Source organism: Strigops habroptila, chromosome 2 (genome assembly GCF_004027225.2).
Source record: "Strigops habroptila isolate Jane chromosome 2, bStrHab1.2.pri, whole genome shotgun sequence".
Classification (NCBI taxonomy): Eukaryota; Metazoa; Chordata; class Aves; order Psittaciformes; family Psittacidae; genus Strigops; species Strigops habroptila.
This window is the reverse complement of record NC_044278.2, coordinates 100,414,379-100,427,094: the sequence shown is the minus strand read 5'-3', so window position 1 is coordinate 100,427,094 and position 12,716 is coordinate 100,414,379. Positions and strand designations below refer to the sequence as shown.

At 39.0% G+C, this 12,716-nt stretch overlaps 1 protein-coding gene across 1 annotated transcript in view; it reads left to right on the top strand.

The window, feature by feature from the left end:
* The window catches only part of KL (klotho), a 48,856-nt gene that overhangs the window by 24,234 nt on the left and 11,906 nt on the right, over positions 1-12,716 (top strand). The window contains exon 2 of the mRNA XM_030475580.1: positions 7,954-8,464. Coding sequence (XP_030331440.1) covers positions 7,954-8,464 — 511 coding nt within the window. The remainder of the gene's footprint in view (positions 1-7,953; positions 8,465-12,716) is intronic.

The following is a 12,716-nucleotide window of genomic DNA, read 5'->3' as shown; positions in this document are numbered from 1 at the left end:
TCCATTAATGTTCCGTTTGGTTTTTGGGCTAATGATGTGTTCAGTTGCCACCATTACCATCATTCCCATCCAGGGTTCCTCCAAAGTCAAGCTGATTTTTTAATCATCTTCATTCAGCACATTTGATTATCAAAAATGATGATTCTCAATACTTGTAAAGTGGTGTTATTGTCTTGGTTTGTGCTGTTTACTACAGCTTGTGCAGTTCTGTGTGGTTGGTTTTGTGGATTACAACTAAGTTCTCCATGCCTTTTTTCCTTGAACCTTTTTTGTTGGTATTTTGTGTACTTGAATGTGTCAGCATGCTTGGAGCCTGGCCTGTCCTCCAAGAGGTTGATGTTCTGGTAGAGGGCTTTGCAGATCAGTCTCAGTTCTGAAGCTTTTATATGTTTATGTAGCTCCAGCACACCCACAACAGTTTTGATAGTGATGAATCTATCTTGGTCTTCCCCTAAATACTGCCTGAGCATTGTGTCTCGTATTCCAATCAGTCTAGTCTTTTATCAGGGACTATTTTAGCTCCCTTCAGTACTGCATGATGGTCTGTAAGCTTTAAATCACTCAAACTGCTCTGTACTTTTATCTTCTTTTTGTACTCTGTTTAAGATTCTCTCACATCTTTAATATCCACATGGGTCAGAACATTCCTTGAACTATTTTTGTGCAGTTCCGTAATTAATCTTTTCTGTCAGAGGTAACGGAAAATAATTAAACACATCAAGTGTCTCAGAAGCACTTGTTGTCAGAAATAAAGCTATTTTTATCTCGTCTCCCATTGCTTCTCAAAGTCAAATGCCGCTTAATTCTTTTCCAGATGACCTTTATATTTTCAGAGACTGTTAGGTCTCTGGAGACTTCAAACTGCTTTCCCATCCCACTTATCTCTTGGTGTTTTAGTTTACTTGGACAGGATGTCGACTGCAGTGGTTGTGCCAGCCTGCCTGTGTGCTGGGTGGAGGGGAACAGGCACTTTTTGTCTCACTCTCGCCTGAGCATTAAAAATGGCTTGGGTGAATTGTGGCCTAGAAGCTTTCCCCTGTGCTGTGCATGTGAATTGCTCAGATGCAGGGGATGACAAGAATCAGGTGAGATGAGTCCTCCTGAAGGTGTACACCTGTGTTTGCGCAGCCTCTGATGGTGATGGTGGGATTTGCTGCCTTCCCTCTGGCAGCCACACCACAAGGTACCTGCTGGGCAAGTGGCCTTTCAAGGCAGGGTGAGTCTGAAGAGAGGCTTAACTCAGGGCTTGTGCCATAACATCTAGGCTTCCTGTACTTCAAAGCAGAGGTTTCCTACAGCAGTCACCTGACACAATGAGATCAAAGGGGTTCTGGTTTCCTTCTGTCACATTGCGGTCACTTTGTGTCTCTCTGCTGCATATCTATCTGTGATAATGCTCACTTATTCTTATGCATACAGTATGTGAAAGTACAAGCCTTCCCAGACTTTCATCTGCTATAAAATTCAAAATCAAAGTGCAAAAATAACTCTTATCTGCTTCCTTGTCTTTTGGGGTTTTGTTTGTTTGTTTGTTTTTTCTTTCTGCTAATATTTTTGGAGTACTTGCAATGCATCTTGACGCCTGTGGCATAGCTTCATGCTTTCAGGTTACCTTCTCATTTTTATTCTCATGGTAGCAAAGCTGCTCTGTTTTGCCTGTGATGGGGAGAAACTGTGTTTTAGCTGGCTGCTGTGCCTCCAGACAAGTATTTAATGCCATCTTTGGTGCCTTTTCTGTAGAGGTGTGATACCAGAGGCATTGTTCTGGAGTGAATACACTGCTCTACAACTTAAGGTGCCTGGTTTAAATTTTCTTCTATGCATGATCTCTGTTCCCAGTCCTTAAAATAGGAATCATATTGCTTCCTGCCTTACGTATGGCAGGCATAAATTCATTCACATTCATGATGCATCATCATATTAAAATGAAAGCACAGTGTGAAGGACAGTGACTAAATAGTATTGAGAAAGGAACTGGAACAAAACAGTGTAGTTAGTTGTGTTTTCTATACTTAAAGCTATAATTATAGCAGATTTTGCATTAAGTGGTTCTAGACTGAAAAATGTTCACTTAGCAGTCTATGTACAATTTCAAGCCTAATTCTGGTCCCAGGTTTTTGAAATTGGTCAAAAATACCATATTTATTGAATTAATCATCTGTGGCAAAAGACTAAAAAATAAAACTAGAAAAATATATCTTTGGGAAGGAATTACAGAGGAAAAATTAAGCTACTACCTGACTAACATACTATCTATAGGATAGTCCTGTGCTTTATACATGAAGCTATTACCTTCAAGTTTTGAAATATGAGGAAAACCTGAGCAATTTACACCTGTTACTCAGTATTAAGAATATAGTTTGTTTATGGAAGAGAATGTTTGCCCAAAGACTCTGTGGGTAAAACCTACTTGACTTTGGATCTAGGGGTGAAATATTACATGAAATGTAACATCCTTTGTTGTAGCTTTTGACTAAAATATTGCTTTTGATGATACGGGGAAAAACACGTTATATTTTCCCCTTCTTGGTACAAGGCACATTCTGACTAATCAGATACTAGGCTTTCTCATGTCATTCCAATAACTATATCCATTTCAGAAGGGCTTTTGATGTAGGACTGAATAATGACTTTTTTGTTGGAGGTACATCGGCCTGGTTTCTAGTAATCAAAAGCCTTTGCATGTCTTTTCCAATTAACTCTTCTCTGTGTATTGCTAAATGACTTTCAGTAACATTTTCCTATTCAGTTTCATTAACATGCAAATAGAGAGTTAATACAGGCTAGTTCATCTGAGTGTGGAGAGCAGGGTATTTGTGCAGTTTATTTGTGAAATGAGTGGTATTATTATTGGTTCAGAAGACACACAACTTAAAATTGAGGCAACTTGTTCTAGAGGAATAAATACAAATTATGGAATCATGATGTTCCCAATTATAATTCTTGATGTGCTCTTGTGAAGGTCATGCATCATGATGGACGTAAGTGCTGAGAACTTGGAGAATGATATGTATCAGTGCCAGACTCAGGAAGATCTTAATGATTTTGGGTAGGAATTTGGAGGAGTAGTCAGGCAACCAAGTGCCTGTGTATTGGTAAATTGACTTCATCTAATGTTTCTTGGACTATGGTAGGTCTGTCCTGCATTAGAGTAGAACATGACTGTGTCAGATTCTGAAGCCTGTTTGCCTGTGTTGAATCATTTCTGCTGTTACTGCAGGACTTTGTAGAACTAGCCTATGCTATGGCATTTGAGGAGGTTTTTCTGCCTTCATCAAGGCTCAATTTTGGCATTACTGACTGATTCACACAGGCATCTTTTTAAGGCTAATCAAACATGACCAATATCAGTTTCATGAGTTGAATATAGGTAGAGTGTGGTCCAAGTAGGTGTATTGGGTGGGAAAATCAGGGGAAGAAGAACTTGAATATGGGACTGTGTCAGAGCCTGAAACATGAGTTAAGTACAGACATACAAATGGGCTTAGATAAGGACAAGCTACATCTTGAGACTTTTTTTTCATTTTTAGGGTGGTATAAAACTTCATTATTTTCTTAGCAATGAAAGCATTTTAAGGGTAAGTACTGTTTAAAAGCTTTCCTGACAATCTGTTCCTGAAGAATAGACACTAGTAAGCACAGAGAGCACCCATCCTAATATACAGCTTTCCCAATACCAGCTTTGCTCAAATCTCAGCAGGTTCAAGAATATACGGTAGTATCCCCCAAAAAGTGTCAGTCAAGTGTTTGGTATCTAACAATATGTGCTTCTCTCTGAATGCAAGTAATAATGACCAGACTACGCAAATTCAGCAGCCTGGAGACCAGCACACAAGTTTTAGCAGTTAGTTCTGCTCATAACACATGGGTGACTGCACAACCCTTGTAGAGCCAGTTTGTAACCAGCCTTTTTCAGTAAGGTTTTCTAGCCAAGTGATCTATCAGCACTGCATGCTTGTCTGAGCTGATCAGGAGCAAACTAAGACCCCTCAACACCTTGCAAAACCAGGGACATGGAGTCACCGTGCTGTGTGTCAGTAAAAGTTACTGAATTGTGGATTGCCATGATCTTAATCATAGTCAGCTGTGAACTAAAATTAGGTACCAGTAAGTCAGTCACTTGGATAAGGAAGTATTATTTCAGATAAACATAAAGGAGCTGATGGTAGCTTGGTTCCTACTCGTTTTCTCTGCACGTGATCTGGGATGCTAATAGACATCTGGATGGTTGTATAGTGTCATTTGAGCTACCCTAGGATATTCTGCCTGTCCTCCAGTTGCTTCTCCAGAAGACCAAGGTCTCCCATTGGGTCCTGAATCGTGTCTGCCAGCCTCATTTGGGTAAGGAATCTCAAAAAGGTCTAGGCACCTACATTAAATCTTACCACTAACCCATACAGTTATTGGGACCTAGGTCGTGGTCCAGCTGAGTGCAATGGTACGGCTGCGGTGCTGTACTGGGGAATCACTCACTCAGTTCCATTGAGTAGATTGACTTGGAGGGGGATACTGTTAGCTTGGTGTAAGTAATGCCACGTGAGACTTCGTAGGCTGTTTAGGACATCTGCATGGAAATAGCAGATGTGACCTATGCCTGCATCATTCTGGAGTGGCAACTAGATGCCTGTGTTCAGGCGGCTGAGTGGAGACTGAGATCTCCATTGCCTATAGTGGGAGCTTGGGCATCTAGCTCACATGTGGACAGTGAAATATAAGGTGTCTTCAGCTCAAAATGAGTGCCACTCTAGGAGTGGGATTCATTTGCCTGAAGATAGGTATAGGTGCGAAGTATCATGCGACACATGCTGTCATATACCAGCTTTCCCTGTAGAGCTGCGAGATGTGACTTAGCATTTATGGGAGACTCACAGCTTTCTGAAACTGGCTGGAATTCAGGCCAGGATACTCTGAAGTCTCTAAGACTGCATCAGACACCTAATTCTAGGCAGATTAATTCTGTCCCAGATTTCCATAGACTCTCTACTCTGTCACTGGCTTTTTGCAGCCTTATTTCTATGTGGTTTTGAACTACTTCATTAATCTATGTCCACAGAGCCTGAGGACTTTGATGCACGATTTTCTATGTTTAGTTGTTTTTTGAATGGAAATAATACAATTCCACTTCATGCACACTCCGTAAGGCAGACATTTAAGTGGTCTTCTTCTTGCCTGCTTTCATCTGTCTGTAGATTGTGTCTTGTCTAAACCGAATAACAGGTTTTGTCTGTCATTAGTGGAAAGAGATGGACTCCCAACGAGTGACTTACCCTGCATATCTTACATATCTTTTCATTTTCGATAGAGGCAGATGACTTGCTTAGAAAATAGAGTTGAGTGAAATAATCCCAAATTGCTACATTTCATATCTTTTCATTGCAGAGAGGGAGTAAACAGTACCTCCTTATCTGTGTGTGGGGATAACCTGTGGGATTCCCTTCCTCCTTTCTTCATGGTAGAATCAAAGCTATGAAGATGCTGGAAGGTCTCTCTCCATTGATAGGAATAGGGACATCTGAGAGTTACGGGGCAAGTCCTCCACAGTCGTTGCTCTACAGGTGGCAGCATACTTGGAAGTGCAGATGACAGAGAAGAAATTGTGTGTTTGAGAGTGTGCATGGTGGTATCTTTACATTTTAGGCAGGAAATCTGGAGATGAGTCAGGTCCAACAGAGAAGAGTATATGGCACCTTTATGAGGGAAAATTTGGGTGTGCAATGAGCTGCAAATGGCGGCACATTTGTTCCCAATGGTACTTTTAAAATCACATTTGAAGAGTTGGGTGCGTAGCATTTTGTCATGATGTGTAATGACTTTTATTCTTTCATCAGCCTAATGGAGCTTTAGTGTGAAGTGAAAACTAAGTGTGCTTAGGTCAGCTCTCATTTTTGACGTGAGACTTTGGAATAATTTCTATATTTAGTTTCTCACTAGCATTAGAAACCATTGTATTAATGTACACAGATGGTAGGACTGCATCACATTCATTTGAACTATTGATGTGTTATAAATGAGAGCATGTACATTGAAATTTGCAACTGAGCTTGATTTAGGTAAATGCACATAAGTGTGTACTGTGATTCACTGTACCCAGGATTGTTCTCTTTGGGTTTTGGTGACCACTCTAAAAGGGCATGGTTCTAGTCTCCTCTAGAGCCAGTGTCAGATCTGCACAGATGTTTTGTATATCCCATGATGACTCAAAGGCAGCATGTTTCTATATGGGGGCTGCTGAGCTGAGCCTTGATTATTGATCTTACCTTTAGTTGTCCTTCACTTCCAATTGCTTTTCTCCCAGCAGTGAGAATTAAAATTCTCCAAGAACAGTAGAATGATAGAATTCATTATTTTTTCCTGGGTAATTAACAGTGTCTATGTAAAAAAAAATTATTAATAATCTTAATTGCATAATGTTCCTACTAATGCTGGCAACTGGAAATCACTGTGGTTCAAAGCTTGAATGGTAAAAATGTATGAAAAAGAAACTGTGAACAGCATCTATCAATAAATTAATGATAAAATTTGCCAACATACCAAGTGCATGAAGTAGAATTATAAGGCTTTCTATATCCTTCCAGGAAGGGCTAGAACCGCATGTGACATTTTGATTAATAATCTGTCATATATATTCATCACACCTGTGACTTTGTATGGCAAGAATATAGGTTCATGTCATCACAGCGCATATGAAAAAATACTAACTGATAAGTCTCCAAATACAAATGTAAACTAGGTATAGTTATTAGGTAGGCTTTATTCTAATGAATAGATCTCATATTTTTTACCATTTTATCAATGACCTAGAAAAAGGCATTACAATTTCTACTAAAGTGTAGATGACAAAAAGATGGGATCTTGATTCATAGAGCAGTCAAAATTCTTTGATAAGCTAGGTGCAAAGAAAAAGTATGGTTTATATGGTGAAGGGCTCTAGAGATAGGGTAGTTGAGATGAGCATATGCTCACAGGGTAATACTATGGCTACATAAGCAGAAATAGTGTATTAAATTGTCTCTGGTTTTACTGCTGGCAAGACTACCACTGGCATATTATGTCCAATTCTGCTTCTATAGTGTAAGACAGATGATGACAAATTGGAAGAGAATCAAAGGAGAGCAGTGAGAATGGTTAGTGAGCTTGAAAATGAAGCCTGAATATAATGCAAGGCTCCAGGAACTTAATGTATTTAGCTTTCAAAGGGAACATCAAGAGACTGTTTCAACTGACTGTAAGATCATGGGAAAGAAATTTGGTAGAATAGGTCTCACAGTAACAGATAAAATTATACCAAGACAAGTGGTTGAAATCTGATGCTAGAGGTAAATAGCAAATTTTAATAAAACAAATTAAATTGAATTATTGGAATATTTTTTCCGGAGCTGTGGTAAGTTGTTTTTCACCAGACTTTTTTAAATCCAGATTGGTAGTTTTTCCAATACCGTGTGTTTTGGTGCAAAGAAGAATAATTTAAAGGGTGTTTTTTTGTCTTGCATTGAGAGATCTAGGCAGTTCTTAAAATAGACCTTCCTTCTTTACATATCTGTGAAACAATAGATAAAGCGATATTCCTATAATGAAAATGTACTTTCAAACATATTTAGTTATAAGCATTTTCATTTTTGTAAATACTGGAAGTATGTCTGAACTCAATAATAAAAGGTAATAAAGGTGCCTAGCTAAAAATTTGTTCAGTGCCTGGAATAGTATCTCATGGAAAACCAAGATGCTGTTTTCCCTCACTGACTAGCAATTTTGAGCTGATACATGGTATTAATATGGTATTAAAGAAAAGTTGGTTTAGGAATTGTAAACTGCTGATGAATGAAGAAGGCTGAGCCCTCAAATGCTCATGTGTATGCGGTTACTATGTGACATGAAGTCAGTACTTGAGAGTAATTGTGTTACTTACTTAAAATGGAATTTCAGGTGCATAATTACAGTCTTTCTTTTCAACAGGCCCATGCTAAAGTCTGGCATCTCTACAATGACCATTTTCGTCCAACTCAAAGAGGAAAAGTGTCCATTGCCCTCAGCTCCCACTGGATAAAACCTCAACATATGACTGAAAAGAACATAAAAGAATGTCAAAAATCCCTTGATTTTGTGCTCGGCTGGTTTGCTAAGCCCATATTTATTGATGGTGACTATCCAGAGAGTATGAAGAGCAACCTCTCATCTCTGTTGCCTGAATTCAGTGAGATTGAGAAGAAGTATATCAAAGGAACAGCAGACTTTTTTGCTCTTTCATTTGGAGCTACCCTGAGTTTCCAGCTCTTGGACTCCCACATGAAATTCCAGCAGTTGGAATCAATAAGCCTGAGGCAGCTCCTTTATTGGATAAGCAGTGAATATAACAACCCCGAAATATTCATTGTGGAGAACAGCTGGTTTGTTTCTGGTAGCACCAAGAGAGATGATGCCAAGTATATTTACTATCTCAAAAAGTTCATTATGGAAACTTTAAAAGGTAGGACTGAGGTTGTATTAATATGTGCTTGACAAATTCATAATGCATAATAGTCTACAGAGACGTGTTAAAGAACCAGGCTGAAAACTAATTTTAGTCTTTAACATTCATCTTGGCACTTGTGAAATGAGACTCCAAATCCCTTTTCTGGGTTTGTTCTTTTCAGCTCTTGAAGACCCTTAATATCTGCAGATAGCATTTGGTGAGCTTGATGCTGCTGTCTTTGAAGTCAGTGGGAAAAATTCTGCTGTCTTTGGTGGGAGGAAGTGCAAAACACATATGAACTATACTCTCAGTGGACTTACAGAAATTTACTGTGCTATTTATTAGTAGTTGTTTTCTATAATTTAGATGTATGAACATATGTACAAAACCTAAGACTATATATGTGGGAAGGTAAATACTATGCAATAGGAGTTCCTCTGAAGAAAGCAGAAGGCTGAAAGAATAGCTTTTTAAATGAAAAAATGGAACCTTTTCATCCTGCATCTCAGTGTTGCCCTTGCACAGATTTTACATGGGTACAGCTCTGGACATCAATCACAAAAATCTGAATTTTGCATCAGTTTAAGAACTGAATATTTGAGGTTATGTAAGCTAAATTATTTAAATTGTTAACCTATTTTTTTTTCCAAAGAGTAAGAGAAATATGCAACCTTGTATGAGAGTTATTTTCTGTTTTCCCATTTTCTTGTGGCAAAACTGATTTTTTCAATCCTAGTAGTCACCAGTAAGTTGTGGGGTTACCATTTCCACTTTCGTTGTCTTTTAATTTCTTAATTTACAATTTAGTAATGTATTTACTTGTCTACAGTTTTCTGTCTGGTTTAAAAAACAGTATTATTGTAGCTATTAGCTTGGATGAGATAGCCTTTGTGTTTTCATACAGGGGATGGATAAGCAAAAATGGCTTTCATTTTATTCTCGGCACTCATGAAGATGCAGAGGATTCCCACATTTGTTTCATCTGCTATTCCAGAAACCTAATTATTGCTAATAAATTAAATTCCCACCCGGAATGGAAAGAATGAAATGCAAAACAGTTACTAACACTTGCAAGTATAGTATTACTAGTTTGCATGAACTCAGAGGAAGAGCTCATCTTCACAGAGGGGTCATATTCCTGTCACCCATGTTTCTGCTTAGTTTATAAATTGCTGGACATATATATATGGATGTTCCTTTTAATCACAGCTGGCTGAAAACAGTCTCAATTTACAGAGTTTTTTCCTTTTAAAGTGCCACTCAGTAAATAATAATAATAACAGCAACAACAACATAGTTGTTAATATATAGTAGTTAATATGACAAGTCTTGTCATATTAACTTAATACCAGCACTTGGCTAAACTTTTTACGGAAAGAAAAAGAAAAAAGCAGAGACAGACTGGATTGGCAGAGGGGACTTTGGCATCATTATGATGAAAATTATTGTAATCAAATCTTCTGCTGTTAAACTGTGCAAAATTCAATACAAATACCAACATTTCCTATGCATTACCTGGGGAAATTTAGTTGAGGAAGATCCACAAAAGGCATCATGCTGGCTGTGAGCAGTCTTCTTGGACAACATTAAAGACCAAAGACAAAGGCACCTTTTGTGTCTCTCAAAGACGTAGGACACATCTATCCAGTGTAATAAGGCACTGTAATGTAGAGATTCGTGAGCTGTTTACCATGAGATTCACTCCAGCAGTGTTGGGACAGTAAAATGACATTGGAGCACTTACTTAGAAACAAGGATAATTAATTTAGACACAGGTTCAGACAAAACTGCTTATTTCTATTTCTGTGTTAACAAGTGCAACCCTATAGGACCAAGCCTGTTGAGTAAAAAGAGTTGGCGTGGAGGGTCTGGTGTCCACGCTGTGTGTATTCCTGAAGACTGTTTCTGGATTAATCTCACCTGAAAGGAACTAGGATCATGCATCCTGAGACCACTGTGATGTGAACCAAAGCGTGATGACGGAGATTTGCTCAAAAGTGTGCTCCTCATGTCAGTTAAAGTGCTCATGTCCGTTCTCACACTGCATGCTGTAGACAAGCTCTGTGGTTCTGGGAAAAGGTCTTTTTATTTGGGATTCACAGCCATAAATCCTTTTACTATTTACAATTATTTTTATATATATATTGCGTGCCCCCCCCCCCCAATATCATTTAGGGTTGAATAGAGTAATTACAGCTGTAATATAATATAGTTAAATATTAATTAGAGTTGCTAATTTGATGGAGATTCGTGGGTATCTAGCCACTTAGTCTAGGATGATACTCACTTCCTGCTCTGTCTCTGGTGCAACAAATAACTAGATTGTTCCTTGTAAAGTGGAGCATGTTGACCAGGAGAGCATGCAAGCTCCTCTGTGCTGTGTTGACTAGCCAAGGGATTAGGTCATTATCTGGGGAGTTAACAAGCCTGAATTCGAAGAGTCTCAAGGAGAATGGTAACAGCCAGGCCCCTGACAGGTTGAGACAGCTGTTCTTGAGCATGTCCAAAGGCAAAACATAGATCCCTGGGCACCTTCTGAATGGAAACAGGGGCTGAGGGCTTCACGCACCTCACCTTCATGCCTTGGGGTTGGACAGCAGCTGAACAGAGAGTTTTACGGATCTGTATTTGATGAGTATGGGCCTGCTTAGTGGAACACTTCTTGGTGTGTTGTAGGGCATGGCTCAGATCAGGAGCTACTTCCAGTAGGTACTATGGGCAAGGCTGCTCAGAAGTGGTTTCAGAAGCAAGGACAGTCTAGGTTTCAGTCAGCCTGTGTTGCACATCACAGACATAAAAAAGGGTGGAGAGAGAAAAAGGAAAAAGAAAAAAAAAAAGACAATAATTTTCATTGTGGGTGTGGTTTTTTTTCCTGTGTGAGATACTAGTTTGGAGACTTCCAGACTTGTTGAACTTCCAAAAATTTTTCAAGTTGCTTTCTTCATAGGTGACACTTAAAGGTAATACAATTTTAAAGAAAACTTTGAGGAGAATTTTTATGAGGAGCTCAGGAAGTGTGGGGGTGCTGCGTGATGACTTACAGAAGGGGTGAGATGCTGTTCAAAGAGAAATGCTCACTGAGACTGGTTCACAAAGTGGACCTGTATTGGCTTTTACTCTGCTGGTATGTCAGATGTCATCATGGATGCATGCGGAGGTTAGAAAAATATTGGCATCTTCCAAACATAAAAGAATGATGCCTTTAGGAGGAGAAATATTCCGTTTCCTTAGACATTTTCTCACGACCTGCAATAGAGGCTGGGCCAAACTCATTGCTCATTTAACTGCAGTTCATTTAATTGATTCAAACAGGGTTACAATCAAGAATCCATGTGGTCCTTCATAACTGATTGTGATGAGGTACATTAATAAAAACCAGGAAATGAGGATCTTGATATTCTAGTTGCCTGAAATAACTCTGTCAGTGTTACTAGGCTGGCAAATATGTTCAGCCAGTACCCAGTTTGGGTTGACAGAAGATGGTGAGTAATAAACTCTGCTGGCTACAGAGCCAAACAGGGGTTCAAAAGAACATTTAAGATTGCATTTAAATGCATTGCTGAATTAGGGTGGATCTAATTATGTAATTAAAACAAGCACACTCCTTTGTGCTTTCCTGAAGCTGAGCTTTGCTCAGGCATTTTGGATTTTGCTGAATCTTAGTGTTTAATACAACTAAAAGCAAGTATCATTTGAATCTTAAAACTGTAATGTTGGCTATACTAACAAATGCCAGTAGACCCTGATACTAACTTTCAATATGTGTAGTGATTCTTGAAAGTCAAATAGTTGACCTAGAACAGACACATATTTTTAGAAACCCTTAAATATTTAAGCTGGAAAATACTGTGCCATAAAAGATGTAAAGAGACAGAATTACCAAATAAAAAGGGTCTCTCTGCATTATCACTTCTACTTAAAATCTGTGCTAATAAATATTCACCAACACACCAGAAGTATTGTCAGGGTTTTCTCAATATATATTGGTAGTGGGAGAGGGAAGGAAAAAGAGTGTAACTTCTGTTTGCATACAGGGTAGTGCTGCATTAATGGCACTTTGACTACCCCGTGGTGAGCTAAGGTGTGTGTAGCAAAGTGCAGTGCAGTTCTGGCTCAGTTGCTGCAATTGGTTCAAGTGTAGCGTGCTCTGCTCTGAGGCTGAGGTTTGGCACGCCTAATTAGCAGCACTGCTCAAACCACTGCTGCACTGCTTCTCTTTCTAAATCTAGCTTGTTTAAAGCCAAGCCAGGTACCTCGGCTGCTTTGT